Source organism: Vidua chalybeata, chromosome 4 (genome assembly GCF_026979565.1).
Source record: "Vidua chalybeata isolate OUT-0048 chromosome 4, bVidCha1 merged haplotype, whole genome shotgun sequence".
Taxonomy (NCBI): domain Eukaryota; kingdom Metazoa; phylum Chordata; class Aves; order Passeriformes; family Viduidae; genus Vidua; species Vidua chalybeata.
In genome coordinates, this window is record NC_071533.1 from 71,032,040 (window position 1) to 71,047,217 (window position 15,178).

Sequence of the window (15,178 nt, forward strand, 5' to 3'; positions counted from 1 at the left end):
CAGGCTGTCCCCAGGGGGGTCACCCTGTCACCAGCAGCCTGCCCGGGCCGAGGGACACTGACAGCAGCACGGTCACACCTGAGGCCACTTTATTGGAGTCGCCAGGGGCACTGGGGGGTGAGGTCACTGCACCTCCAGGGCATCTATCACGGCCTGGGTGAAATCCATGGAGGTGGAGTAGCCCCCCATGTCCGCCGTGCGCACCTGCAAGGAGACGGGAGGTTAGGGGGACCAGGAGGGGACCTGCAAAAGCGGGGTCCCCCCGGCCCCAGGCTGGGCTGTGCCACTCTGGGGTTGGGCTCCCTGGAGCCCTCTGCACCCCCAAAAGCTCTCCGTGTGCCTTGGGGATGTGCGGAAGGGCTGGTGACCCCTCTGGCTCGCAGCAGCTCGGGGCACCCCAAAGTCTGCTTCGGGCTCTGGTTCCAGCACTGCCCCCCCAGCTCAGCAGCACCCCAAAAGCTGCCCCGGGTCCCCCCCAGGGCAGGGCAGGGCCGGAGGGAAGCGTTGGACCCTTTATTAGCAAAGCAGAATACAGAGCACGACGCGATGGCACGGCCCCGGCGTGGCACCAGCCTGGGCACAGGGCCCACGGGATCCACTCCCAGCTGTGGCTCAGAGCCCTGCAAGTCCCCGATTCCCACGGATTGGGGGGCACAGGGTGCAGCTCCCCACCCTGTCCCACATCCAGAGTGTTCCCAGGTCACCCCACGCCTGGAATTGTCCCTGCGTGGGGACCCTGTGCCAGCAGCTGCCAAGGGGGTGGAGGGTGGGCGGTGTCGCCCTGTTTATTGCTGGAAGCTGGATGGGATGGATCCCACGGGAATGGGGTCACAGGGATCCCACAATCACACTGGTCCCACATCCGTAAGGATCCCATGGGAGTGGGGGTCCCACAGTTGTGGTGGTCCCATGAGAACCCCACAATTCCATTGGTCCAACGGTCACAACGACCCCATGGGAATGGGGGTCCCACAAAATCCCATTGGTCCAACAGTCAGAATGACCCCATAAGAATGGGGGTCCCACAGTCACAAGGATCCCATGGGAATGGGGTCCCACAGTCACAAGGACCTGTTCTCACAGGGATGTCAATCCAGTAGAGGGGAATCCCATGGGAATGGGGGTCCCAGAGCCATGGTGGGTGGTCCCAATGTCCCTAGGAGCTGCCTATGAGTTTGGGGCGCTGCCCCATCCCCCCAAAACCACCCCAGTAAACCCCAAAATCCGCACTGGCCGCCTCCTGTGGGGGATGGGGAAAGGTAAAGGGTTCCTGGGCCGCCCTCCTCCCCGGGGGGCACTGGGGGGGTATTTGGGGAGGGGGCCGAGGCGCTGGGGGAGCTGCCGGGGGTCCTAAGCCCCATAGTTGGGGTGCAGGTTGTCAATGACGGACTTGACGAAGTCGGAAGTGGTGGAGTAACCGCCCAAGTCCCGAGTCCGGACCTGCAAATCCAACAGAGGGAGGGGAGAAACGGGGGAAAGGCCGTGGTGAACGGAGGGAACGGCTGGGACAGGGACAGGACAGCAGAGAGAGAGACAGCAGGACCCTGCACAGCCCTGCCAGGACCTGCACAGGGGCTGTGCAACACCCCTGAGAGCCCTGCCAGGACCTGCGGTGGGAATGGGGCTGTGGAACATCCCTGAGAGCCCTGCCAGGACCTGCAGGGGGGCTGTGGAACATCCCTGAGAGCCCTGCCAGGACCTGCGGTGGGAATGGGGCTGTGGAACATCCCTGAGAGCCCTGCCAGGACCTGCACAGGGGCTGTGCAACACCCCTGAGAGCCCTGCCAGGACCTGCGGTGGGAATGGGGCTGTGGAACATCCCTGAGAGCCCTGCCAGGACCTGCAGGGGGGCTGTGGAACATCCCTGAGAGCCCTGCCAGGACCTGCGGTGGGAATGGGGCTGTGGAATGTCCCTGAGAGCCCTGCCAGGACCTGGGGTGGGAATGGGGCTGTGGAACAACCCTGAGAGCCCTGCCAGGACCTGCAATGGGAATGGGGCTGTGCAACACCCCTGAGAGCCCTGCCAGGACCTGTGGTGGGAATGGGGCTGTGGAACGTCCCTGAGAGCCCTGCCAGGACCTGGGGTGGGAATGGGGCTGTGGAACGTCCCTGAGAGCCCTGCCAGGACCTGGGGTGGGAATGGGGCTGTGGAGGATCCCCCAGCCCTGCCAGAAGTCCCTCCCCTGCCAGGACGTGACCACAGGGGCTGGACACAGCTGTGGGCTTGGGACTGTAACTGGAGAGAGGAGAGGAACCAAGAATTCCAGCTGGAGAGAGGAGAGGAACCAAGAATTCCAGCTGGAGAGAGGAGAGGAACCAAGAATTCCAGCTGGGAAGAGGAGAGGAACCAAGAATTCCAGCTGGAGAGAGGAGAGGAACCAAGAATTCCAGCTGGAGAGAGGAGAGGAACCAAGAATTCCAGCTGGGAAGAGGAGAGCAGCCAGAGAATGAGACCCAGGCACCACCAGCCCTACCCACTGTCCCGCACTCACTTTTCCACCTTTGATCACCTTCTTCACCGCGTCCGAGATCATGTTGGAGTGGTATTCCAGGCTGGAAAAGAGGGGGGAGCAGGGGGTCAGCCCCTCAGAAGCCCCCCCAGACCCCCCCTTTGGAGCCCAGCACGTACTTGAGGTGCCGCAGCATGTTGGAGGCCGAGAGCAGCATGGCCGTGGGGTTGGCGATGTTCCTGCCCACGGCCTGGGCGAAGGGGTGCCGGGCTCCCTGTGGGACACAGGGCACGGTGACAGGGTCACGCCACCCTGCCAGCCTTGGGAATTCTCCTCTGGAACGCCCCTGGAACGCCCCTCCTCACCAGCTCGAACACGGCGTACTCGGCGCTGTAGCTCTCGCCGGGCACGACGCCGGCGCCGCCCACCAGCCCCGCGGCCAAGTTGTCCACGATGTTCCCGTAGAGGTTGGGCATCACCAGGACGTCGAACTGGTAGGGATTCTGCACCAGCTGGGGTGGGAATGGGAATGGGAATGGGGCAGTGAGGCCTGGAACAGCTCAGCCCCACCCCGGCACAGGGAGCAGAGCCCAGGCTGGATGAGCTCCGAGGTGTCTCCAACCCAACTCATTCCATGGCACAACTGCCTGGAGCGGCAGCGATGGGACTGGGGGAGTTTTTGGGGATACAAAGAGGAATTTTTAGGGATAGGAACACGCCCAGCCCCGGTCCCCAGCCCTGGTGAGCTGAATTCCCCCCAGGAGCAGCACTGGGATGGCCCCAGAGGCACAGGCCAGGTGGGACAGAGCTGGGAATGTTGGGAATGCTGGGAGAGCTCCTGCCCGGCACTGGGACAACCCTGGGGCCAGGGGGGCTCGGTGTGCCCAGGCTTGGAGGCTCCTCGAGGTGGGGGTGGGAAGGAACCAGGGACAAGGGATGGGGACACAGGGGCGTGGCCAGCCCCGGGGTGTGGCCCTGGGGGCGTGGCTCACCTGCATGCAGCAGTTGTCGATGATCATGGTGTCGAATTTGATCTTGGGGTACAGCTCAGCCACCTCCTTACAGCACTGCAGGAACAGCCCATCCCCCAGCTTCCTGCACAGGGAACACCGGGACGGGTTGGGGGACAGCAGGGACACCCCAGAGGCTGCAGGGATGCAGCAGGAACTGCAGGGATGCAGCAGGAACTGGGATCTGTGACACCATCTGGGGCTCCTCATGCTGCTTCTCCCCCCTCTTCCCTGATGGGAAGGGGATTTGTCCCAGGTGGGAGGTGCAGGAGGAGCTGTCCAGGTGCTCCCATCAATGATTCCAGAGCTTGGGATTCTGCAGGGATGACCCCAAGCCAGTGATCCCACAATCCATGGGGAGATGCTGCCCTGGGAGTATCTGGACAGTGATTGATCAATGAATCTGATCAGCAGCAGCTGCAGGTCTGTGTCCTGCTCACTCCTGGCTGGGAGCAGCATGAGGGAAAAGCCCCAATCCCAGGGAACTCCTGATTTCCCTCACTCCAATCCTCAGTGTCCAACCTGGCCTTGGGCACTGCCAGGGATCCAGGGGCAGCCCCAGCTGCTCTGGGAATTCCAGCCCAGCCCCTCCCCACCCTCCCAGCCAGGAATTCCTTGCCAAGATCCCAGCCCAATCTCCCCTTTCCCAGTGGGAGCCATTCCCTGGCTCCTGTCCCTCTGTCCCTTGTCCCCAGTCCCTCTCCAGCTCTCCTGGAGCCCCTCCCGGCCCTGCAAGGGGCTCTGAGGATTCCTTGGAGCTTTTTCCTCTCCAGGGGAACATTCCTAGCTCTCCCAGAGCAGAGGGGCTCCAGAATCCTGGAATGGTTTGGGTGGAGAGGGACCTTGAAGTTCATTGATTCCATGGGCAGGGACACCTTCCACCATCCCAGACTGCTCCAGCCTGGCCTGGGACACTGCAGGGATCCAGGGGCAGCCACAGCAAATCTGGGAATTCCATCCCAGCCAGCAATTCCTTCCCAAGATCCCATCCCAGCCCGATGTCTCTTTTTCCCTCTGGAAGCCCTTTCCCCTCTCCTGCCACTCCCAGGTGTCCTGGAGCCCTTCTGGGCACCGTCAGCTCACGCTGAGGTCACGCCGCTCCGGCGGTGACCTGGGCAGGGCCGAGGGCCACTCCCTGAGGGGACAGCGGGGTGACAGTGACACTCACATGATGTTGGCCTTGTGCACAGCTGTCACCTTGGCCCGGCCCTTCTTGGTGGCGTAGTCGAAGGCGAACTTGGCGATGCGCTGGGACTTGGCCCTGGTGATGATCTTCAGGCACTCGATCACCCCCTTGACACTCTGGGGGGACAGCGGGGTCACAGCCAGGGCAGGGCCAGCCCGGCCTGTCCCTGACACCTTCCTGCCCTGGGCTCTCCTGCCTTCCCTCTCCTCCTCCTCATCATCATCATCATCACCATCATCATCATCATCATCATCATCATCATCACCACCATCACCATCATCATCATCATCATCATCATCATCATCACCACCATCATCATCATCATCATCATCATCATCATCACCACCATCACCATCATCATCACCATCATCATCATCATCATCATCACCACCATCACCATCATCATCACCATCATCATCATCATCATCATCATCATCATCACCACCATCACCATCATCATCACCATCATCATCATCATCATCATCATCATCACCACCATCACCATCATCATCACCATCATCATCATCACCACCATCACCATCATCATCATCATCATCATCATCATCATCATCATCACCACCATCATCATCATCATCATCATCATCATCATCACCACCATCACCATCATCATCATCATCATCATCATCACCACCATCACCATCATCATCACCATCATCATCATCATCACCATCATCATCATCATCATAATCACCACCATCATCATCATCATCACCACCATCATCATCATCATCATCATCATCACCACCACCATCACCATCATCATCATCATCATCACCACCATCACCATCATCATCACCATCATCATCATCATCATCATCATCATCACCACCATCACCATCATCATCACCATCATCATCATCATCATCATCATCACCACCATCATCATCATCACCATCATCACCATCATCATCATCATCATCATCACCACCATCACCATCATCATCACCATCATCATCACCATCATCATCATCATCATCATCACCATCATCATCATCATCATCATCACCACCATCATCATCATCATCATCATCTCTTCCCTTCCCTCTCCTTATCATCATCATCACCATCACCATCATCATCACCATCATCATTATAATTATAATTATAATTATTATTATTATTATTATTATTATTATTATGTCACCCTAGCCTGTCCCTGACACCTGTCTTGCCCTGGGCTCTCTTCCCTTCCCTCTCCTTATAATAATTTATAATTATATTTATATTTATTATTATCTCTTCCCTTCCTTCTTCTTCTTCTTCTTCTTCTTCTTCTTCTTCTTCTTCTTCTTATTATTATTATTATTATTATTATTATTATTATTATTATTATTATGCCACCCTAACCTGTCCCTGACACCTGTCCTGCCCTGGGCTCTCTTCCCTTCCCTCTCCTTATAATAATTTATATTTATATTTATATTTATATTTATATTTATATTTATATTTATATTTATATTTATATTTATATTTATATTATTACTATCTCTTCCCTTCCCTCTCCTTATCATCATATTTATTATTACTATCATCATTATAATTATCTTTACCATTATTACTACCATTACCATTATTATTAGTTATTAACATTCACATTTCTTATGTGTTATATGTATTATTATATCTATTATTCTTACAATTATTTATATTTATTATTCTTATAATCATGATTTTTTTTCAATTAAATATTTCTTATCATTATCATTTTGTTCCAATTACTATATATTTCTTATCATCATTTTGTTTCAATTATTGAATTGTTCTTATCATCATCATTTTGTTTCAATTATTGAATTGTTCTTATCATCATTTTGTTTCAATTATTGAATTGATCTCATTATAATAATTTTGTTTCAATTACTGAATTGTTCTTATCATAATTTTGTTTCAATTACTGAATTTTTCTAATCATCACAATTATGTTTTAATTATGGAATTGTTCTCATCATCACCATTCTGTTTCAATTACTGATTTGTTCTAATCTCAACCCAGGTTTGCCTTTTCTGTCCAGCTCTCCTCCCCACCGTGTCCCATTCCTGGCCAGGGTTAGCCCAGGACAAGATCCACGTGCCACTGTCCCTTTGTCCAGGCATTGTCCCCCTGCAGCCACCCCAGGCCTCCCTGGGGCTGGGTGGGTTCCTATCCCAAAATATTCCCCCCAATTCCATTGCTCCAGGCAGGTCCCAGGGTGCTGAGCAGGGAATCAGGGAATCATGGAACGAGCTCGGAGCTCATCCCACCCCACCCAGGGACGCCTCCCACAGTCCCAGGTGGATCCAAATCCATCCAGCCTGGCCTGGGACACCATCCAGGGATTCTCTGGGAATTCCAGCCAGGAATTCCTGGCCAAGATCCCAGCCCAATCTCCCCTTTCCCACTGGGAGCCATTCCCTGGCTCCTGTCCCTCTGTCCCTTGTCCCCAGTCCCTCTCCAGCTCCCCTGGAGCCCCTCCAGGGACTCTGAGGATTCCCTGGAATTTTCCCTTCTCCAGGGGAACATTCCCAGCTCTCCCAGAGCAGAGGAGCTCCAGAATCCTGGAATGGTTTGGTTTGGAAAAGACCTTAAATCCCATCCAACCCCACCCCATCCATGGGCAGGGACACCTCCCACTGTCCCAGGTGGCTCCAACCTGGCCTTGGACATTCCCAGGGATCCAGGGGCAGCCACAGCAAATCTGGGAATTCCATTCCAGCCAGGAATTCCTTGCCAATCTCCCCTTTCCCAGCAGGAATCCATTCCCTGTGTCCTGTCCCTCCATCCCTTGTCCCCAGTCCCCTTCAGGGGCCCATTCCCAGCTCTCCAGGCCGTCCCCACCTCGTGCTCCAGGGAGCTGTACTCGCCCTCGGTCTGCTCGCGGATGATCACCAGGTCCAGGTTGTTGTGCCTGGTCTGGTAGCCCGGGAGGCTCTTCACGTGCACCACGTTGGCAAACAGGTCCAGCTTCCTCCTGAGGGGACACGGGGACATGCTGGTCACCCGGGCTGCTCCGGGGTCACCCAGAGTCCTCCAGGGTCACCCAGGCTGCTCCGGGGTCACCCGGGCTGCTCCGGGGTCACCGCGTCCCCTCTGAGCGCTGGGGACACCCCGCTGCAAGAGCCCAGGGTGAGCAGGGACAGCTCCCGGCCATGGATCATCCCCCAGGAGTTTGCTTCCCAATAACTTATATTGCTTATATTCCCAATAACTCATATTGCTTCCCAATAACTCATTAATTATTAATTAATGGGTGATAAGTTCTGGGATCCACCCCAGCTTCTCCAGAACTTCCAGGGAAGCAGGATCAGTCAGCAGGGACAGGTCTTGGTCATGGATGGTCCCTCAAGAGTTTTGCTTCCCAATAATTTATTAATAAATAATTAATGTTTTTTGGTTTTGTTTTTTTGTTTTTTTTTTTTTTCCCAGTGACTGTCCCCTCCAAGTCCCAGGGAACACAACTTCCCTCTGCAGGACCCCACGGTGAGCAGGGACAGCTCCTGGCCATGGATCATCCCCCAGGAGTTTTGCCTCCCAATAACTCATTAATTATTAATTAATGGGCAATAAGTTCTGGGATCCACCCCACGTTCTCCAGAATTTCCAGGGAAGCAGGATCAGTCAGCAGGGACAGCTCTTGGCCATGGATCATCCCCCAGGCGTTTTGCCTCCCAATAACTCATTAATTATTAATTAACGGGGTTTTCCCAGTGATGAGTTCTGGGATCCACCCCAGCATCTCCAGAACTTCCAGGGAAGCAGGATCAGTCAGCAGGGACAGCTCCAGACCACAGAGTTTTGCCTCCCAGTAGTTCATTAATTAATAATGACATTAATAATAACATTAATCAATGTTTTCTTCCCCAGGGACTGTCCCCTCCAAGTTCCAGGGGACACAGCTGGGGCCACCCCCCTCTGCAGGACCCCTCAGGGTCCCACTGAAGGTTTTGTTTCCCAGCCCACACAAAATCCCTCAGCCTCTTCCTCTCCCCCGTAACTCATTAATGATTAATTAATTAATTTCCCTCACCTGAGCCTCATGTCATAGGACGCCAGGTCTCCCTTGTACTCCATGGGTGTGTGGATCTTCCCTGAAGGATGCGGAGCGGGGTCAGGATATGGGGGAATTGTCCCAGTATCCCATAAAAACCTCCCCTGGTGCAGCCCTCAGGGCTGGTGGCAGGACAGGGACAGGGACAAGGCCACGCTCCCCAGGGGCTCACCAATGAGGGCCACCTTGCTCTCCTTCATGGAGTCCACCACCCGATCCAGCTTCTCCTCGGACGCCGTGTTCTGCACCTCGCTCAGGTGGTGCTCGTCGAAGATCACGGGGACATTGCCAGCCTGGCACGGGGACAGGGCCACCCTGGGTCACCTGGCACCCTCAGGGACACCACAGGGGGACACGGAGCCCTGAGCCAGCCGGGGCCGTGCTCGGGGACAGGAGGGAACTGGGGTCACCCCAGTGCCACTGGAACAGTGACACTGATGGCAGCAGGGGATACTTCCCTTGGGAAAACCCTCTGAGGTGCCCCCAGCACTGCCAAGGATGTCCCCAAGTGTCACACCCACAGGGCTGGTAAATCCCTCCAGGGATGGGGATTCTCCTTGGAGAGCCATTTTTAGTAGGAATTCTCCCAATATCCCAGATTATCCCAAATCCAATTATCCCAATTCCCAAATCCCTCCAGGAACGGGGATCCACGCTCTGCCCATGGGCAGCACCAGTGGAGACAGAGGGCACAGGGACACGCAGGGACACACGAGGATGCTCAGGGACACTCAAGGACACACAGGGACACTCAGGGACACGCAGGGACACACGAGGATGCTCAGGGACACTCAAGGACACACAGGGACACTCAGGGACACGCAGGGACACACGAGGATGCTCAGGGACACTCAAGGACACACAGGGACACTCAGGGACATGCAGGGACACACGAGGATGCTCAGGGACACTCAGGGACACTCAAGGACACACAGGGACACTCAGGGACACTCAAGTACACTTAGGGACACACAGGGACATTTAGGGACACGCAGGGACATGCAGGGACACAGAGGAACTCAGAGGGACACAGAGGAATTCAGGGACATGCAGGGACACTCAGAGACACACAGGGACGCTCAGGGACAGACAGGGACACTCAAGGACACACAGGGACGCTCAGAGACACTCAAGGACACTAAGGGACATTCAGGGACCCTCAGGGACACACAGGGACATTTAGGGACACGCAGGGACACAGATGAACTCAGAAGGACACAGAGGAACTCATGGACATGCAGAGACACTCAGGGACTCTCAGGGACACTCAAGGGCACTTAGGGACATTCAGGGACACTCAGGGACACACAGGGACGTGCAGGGAACTCACAGGGACACACAGGGACACAGAGGAACTCACAGGGACATGCAGGGACACTCAGGGACATTCAGGGACGTTTAGGGACACTCAGGGACACACAGGGACACTCAGGGATGTTTAGGGACACACAGGGACACTCAGGGATGTTTAGGGACACTCAGGGACACTCAGGGACATGCAGGGACACTCAGGGACACTCAGGGCCAGCTGCTGCTGGTGTCCCCTGGCCGTACCTTGAAGACCTCCTTGACGGCGTGCATGAGCTCCGGGCCCACGCCGTCCCCCGGCAGCATTGTCACCTGGAATGTCCCCTCAGCCCTGTGGGACTGCGGACACACGGCGGGGTCACCCCAAAGCCAGCCCCAAACCGGGCCAAAGGGACCCCCTGGGGAGCTGGGCCACGCCACAGCCACAGGGACACGGAGCTTTCTGGGGTCACGGAATGTTTGGGACGGGAAAGCCCTGGGGTCCCCGAGGCCACCACTGATCACGTCCCCAATGTCACATCCCCGGGGCTGGGAAATCCCTCCAGGGATGGGGACTCCTCAGCTGGGCAGGGCTGGACAGCCCTTGCCAGGAGGAAAATTCCCACAATGTCCCCCAGGGACCCTCCCCAAGTGACCCCTGGGGACATCCAAACCTCTCCTGGCACAGCTTGGGGCCGTGTCACTTTGTCCTGTCCCTGTTCCCCACGCCCCTGGCTGTCCCCTCCTGGCAGGAGTTGTGCAGAGCCCCCCTGATCCCCCTTTTCTCCAGGCTGAGCCCCTTCCCCAAATCCATCCCTGCCCTGGGCACGCTCCAGGTGCTGTCCCAAGGGCCCCAAGGCCAGCCCAGGATGGACATGTCACTCCCTGTCCCTGTCCCGAGGCCACCCCGGCGGTGACAGCAGCCCCGAGCACACCCGACACCAGGAGAGAGCTTGCCCTGCTCAGCACTTCCAGAAATAACCTGTCCCTCTGCCCAGCGGGATTGCTGAGAGCTCCCCGTGCTCCTAAATCCCTTAATTCCTTCTCCCTGCCCTCAGGATCCCATGGAATTTTGGACAGCCATTTTTAGCAGGAATTTCCCCCAAATCCCTCCCAAATCTCTCTGGAGATGGGGACCCCCCCTTCTTTCTTCCAGAAGGAATTTCCCCAATATCCCAGCACAGCCCGGTGCTCCTAAATCCCCTCATCCCTGCCCTCAGGAGCTCCTGGAATTTTGAACAGCCATTTTTAGAAGAAATATCCCCAATATCCAACCCAAATCTCTCTGGAAATGGGGACTCCCCACTTCTCTTTCCAGGAGGAATTTCCCCAATATCCAACCCCATATCCCAGCACAGTCTGGTGCTCCTAAACCCCTTAATTCCTTCTCCCTGCCCTCAGGATCCCATGGAATTTTGGACAGCATTTTTAGCAGGAATATCCCCAAAATCCCTCCCAAATCTCTCCAGGGATGGGGACTCTCCACTTCTCCTTCCAGGAGAAATTTTTCCAATATCCCAGCACAGCCTGGTGTTCCTAAATCCCCTCACTCCTTCTCCCAGCTCTCAGGAGCTCCTGGAATCTGGGACAGCCATTTTTAGCAGGATTTTCCCCACAAATCTCTCCAGGGATGGGGACTCCCCCCTGTTCTTTCCAGGAGGAATTTCCCCAATATCCCAGCACAGCCTGGTGTTCCTAAATCCCTTAATTCCTTCTCCCTGCCCTCAGGAGCTCCTGGAATGTTGCCCAAGCCCATTTTGGTGGCCCAGCCCACCAGTGATCACTCCTGGGATGTTCCACCATCCCTTCCCACTGCTCCCACCTTCCCCAGCCCAAATTCCCAGCTGGGAGCTGCTCCCAGCCCAGGGAATTCCCTGCCAGCACTGCCAGGAGCCAGGGAAGCTCCAAAATCCCTTTGGGGGACGGGGAAGGAAGGAGGGAAAGCTGAGAGTCACAGGCTGGGAGCTTTAAATAAGCTGGAATCGAATGTCCAGGGCACAGGTGGTGAAATGTCAGGGGGCAGAGCTGAGGGAAGGGCAGCGCCTCAAGGTCACACTCGGGGCTGAGCCCTTCCCTCAGGCACATTTCCCATGGAATCAGGGAATTGTCCACCTGGGAAAAGCCTCAGAGACCTCCCCCCAGCACCGCCAGGGCCACCACTGGCCATGTCCCCAAGTGCCACCACCCCAGGGATGTCAAACCCCGCCAGCCACGGGGGGGCCAAGAAGGAATCCTCCCAACATCCCACCCAAACCTTTTCCCCTCGTTCCCGACCCCCCCACTCCTCCTGTCAGGGAGTTTTGGGGGGTCAGATTTTCCCCCCCCGAGCCTCCTTTGCCCCCCCCAAATCCCCCCCAGCCCCTGCTCACCTTGGCCTGGGCTTGCTGCAGCAGCGTGGCCGAGGTGCCCAGCCCCCGCCACACGCCCAGGCTCTGGGCACGCAGGAGGCCCTGGGGGTCAGAGAGCCCCGTCACGGGGTGCCCCCCACCCCCAAAGTCCTCCCCAGCCCCAAAATGACACCCCCGCCCTCCCCAAACACAGCCTGAACCTCCCCCAGCCCCAAAATGAACCGCCCGGCCCTCAGCTCACACTCTGCCCCAGACTGACCCCCCAAGACCCGTCTGACCCCCCCAGACCCTCACTGACCCCTCACGGACCCCCTCAAACCCTCACTGACCCCTCACGGACCCCCTCAAACCCTCACTGACCCCTCAGCCCTCACTGACCCCTCCCGGACCCCCTCAAACCCTCACTGACCCCTCAGCCCTCACTGACCCCTCCCGGACCCCCTCAAACCCTCACTGACCCCTCAGCCCTCACTGACCCCTCCCGGACCCCCTCAAACCCTCACTGACCCCTCAGCCCTCACTGACCTCTCAAACCCTCACTGACCCCTCACTGACCCCTCACTGATCCCTCAGCCCTCACTGACCTCTCAAACCCTCACTGACCCCTCACTGACCCCTCAAACCCTCACTGACCCCTCCCGGACCCCCCCAGCCCTCACTGACCCCTCACCCCTCACGGCCCACTGAAGGATGAGGTCAGCCGCCGTTTGACCTCCCTGACCCTGCCCGGCCCCTCTAACCCGTATCCCACCCCAGAGCGATGTCCGCCCTCCTTCCGTGCCCTCAGCCCGCCCGGCTGAGCCCGCTGTCCCCTCACCGCCCCGCGTCCCGCCCGCCCCTCACCGCCGCCGCCGCCCGGCCCGCGCTGAGCGCCGCCATCTTTGCGAGCCCACAACGCACCGCGGCACGGCGCGGGGCACGTGACGTCAAAGGGGCGGGGCCTCGCCGGACTCGCGGCGCCCCCTGCCGGACGAGCGGGACAGCGCGGGGCCGGGACCCCCGGGGACCCCCAGTGTCCCCTCAATGTCCCCCCAGTGTCCCCTCAATGTCCCCTGGGGACCCCCAGTGTCCCCTCAATGTCCCCCCAGTGTCCCCTCAATGTCCCCTGGGGACCCCCAGTGTCCCCCCGGGGACCCCCAGTGTCCCCTCAATGTCCCCTGGGGACCCCCAGTGTCCCCTCAATGTCCCCCCAGTGTCCCCTCAATGTCCCCTGGGACCCCCCCAGTGTCCCCCCGGGGACCCCCAGTGTCCCCTCAATGTCCCCCCAGTGTCCCCTCAATGTCCCCTGGGACCCCCCCAGTGTCCCCCCGGGGACCCCCAGTGTCCCCTCAATGTCCCCCCAGTGTCCCCTCAGTGTCCCCTCAGTGTCCCCTGGGGACCCCCAGTGTCCCCTCAATGTCCCCCCAGTGTCCCCTCAATGTCCCCCCAGTGTCCCCTGGGGACCCCCAGTGTCCCCTCAATGTCCCCTCAGTGTCCCCTCAATGTCCCCTGGGACCCCCCCAGTGTCCCCCCGGGGACCCCCAGTGTCCCCTCAATGTCCCCTGGGACCCCCCCAGTGTCCCCTCAGTGTCCCCCCAGTGTCCCCTCAATGTCCCCTGGGAACCCCCCCCAGTGTCCCTCTGGGAATCCCCAGTGTCCCCTCAGTGTCCCCTCAATGTCCCCTCTGGGACCCCCCCAGTGTCCCCTCAATGTCCCCTCAATGTCCCCCCAGTGTCCCCCGGGGACCCCCAGTGTCCCCTCAGTGTCCCCCCAGTGTCCCCTCAGTGTCCCCCCAGTGTCCCCTCAGTGTCCCCTCAGTGTCCCTCCAGTGTCCCCCGGGGACCCCCAGTGTCCCCCCAATGTCCCCCTGGGATACCCACAAGGTCCCCCCAATGTCCCCCTGGGACCCCCCCAGTGTCCCTTCAATGTCCCCCTGGGACACCCACAATGTCCCCCCCATGTCCTCCTTCCTGGGACCCCCCGATGTCCCCTCAGGGACCCCCAATGTCCCCCCAGCAGCCCCCACAATGTCCCCTCAAGTGACCCTCGGGGACACGCAGTGACCTCCCCCTCCAGCCCCCTGGAACCGCTCCTGCACCCCCGCTGTGTCCCCAGCTGTCCCCTGCCACCTCCGCGGTGTCCCCAGGGCCCCCTTGGTGGCACAGGTGGCACAGGTGGCACAGGTGACACAGGTGACATAGGTGACACAGGTGACACAGGTGGCACAGGTGACAGGTGACACAGGTGATAGGTGACAGGTGGCACAGGTGGCACAGGTGACACAGGTGACAGGTGGCACAGGTGACACAGGTGGCACAGGTGACACAGGTGATAGGTGACAGGTGACACAGGTGACACAGGTGGCACAGGTGACAGGTGACACAGGTGATAGGTGACAGGTGGCACAGGTGACACAGGTGGCACAGGTGACACAGGTGATAGGTGACAGGTGACACAGGTGGCACAGGTGACACAGGTGATAGGTGACAGGTGGCACAGGTGACACAGGTGACACAGGTGACAGGTGGCACAGGTGACACAGGTGGCACAGGTGACACAGGTGACAGGTGGCACAGGTGACAGGTGGCACAGGTGACACATGTGGCACAGGTAGCACAGGTGACAGAGGTGGCACAGGTGGCACAGGTGGCACAGGTGGCACAGGTAACACAGGTGGCACAGGTGACACAGGTGACACAGGTGACAGGTGGCACAGGTGACACAGGTGGCACAGGTGGCACAGGTAACACAGGTGGCACAGGTGACACAGGTGACACAGGTGGCACAGGTGACACAGGTGACACAGGTGACACAGGTGGCACAGGTGGCACAGGTGACACAGGTGGCACAGGTGGCACAGGTGGCACAGGTG

General features: G+C 58.1%; 1 protein-coding gene across 2 annotated transcripts; it reads right to left on the bottom strand.

Moving 5' to 3' along the window:
* Nucleotides 1-72: 72 nt before the first annotated feature.
* On the bottom strand, nt 73-13,246 carry IDH3B (isocitrate dehydrogenase (NAD(+)) 3 non-catalytic subunit beta). 2 transcript variants are annotated; one of them, XM_053941857.1, is made up of 12 exons: nt 13,171-13,246; nt 12,349-12,429; nt 10,247-10,339; nt 8,865-8,985; nt 8,672-8,732; nt 7,483-7,615; nt 4,629-4,762; nt 3,443-3,545; nt 2,816-2,962; nt 2,630-2,724; nt 2,493-2,553; nt 73-204 (listed from the first exon to the last, which is right to left on the bottom strand). In XM_053941857.1, exons 1-12 carry the CDS (start codon nt 13,204-13,206, stop codon nt 124-126), a joined length of 1,146 nt encoding a protein of 381 aa, XP_053797832.1. In that variant the 5' UTR covers nt 13,207-13,246; the 3' UTR covers nt 73-123. The 2 variants fall into 2 exon arrangements, with proteins under 2 accessions (XP_053797832.1, XP_053797831.1); XM_053941856.1 differs by lacking the exon at nt 73-204 and adding an exon at nt 499-1,440.
* Between the last annotated feature and the right edge of the window lie 1,932 nt (nt 13,247-15,178).

Coding starts and splice junctions, on each gene's coding strand:
- IDH3B (XM_053941856.1), bottom strand. CDS start 13,206: ATGGCGGCGCTCAGCGCGGGCCGGGCGGCGGCGGCG. Junction 8,986..10,246: donor CCGTCAAGGAGGTCTTCAAG/GTACGGCCAGGG, acceptor TCCCCGTGCCAG/GCTGGCAATGTCCCCGTGAT. Junction 4,763..7,482: donor ACAGCTCCCTGGAGCACGAG/GTGGGGACGGCC, acceptor CTGTCCCCCCAG/AGTGTCAAGGGGGTGATCGA.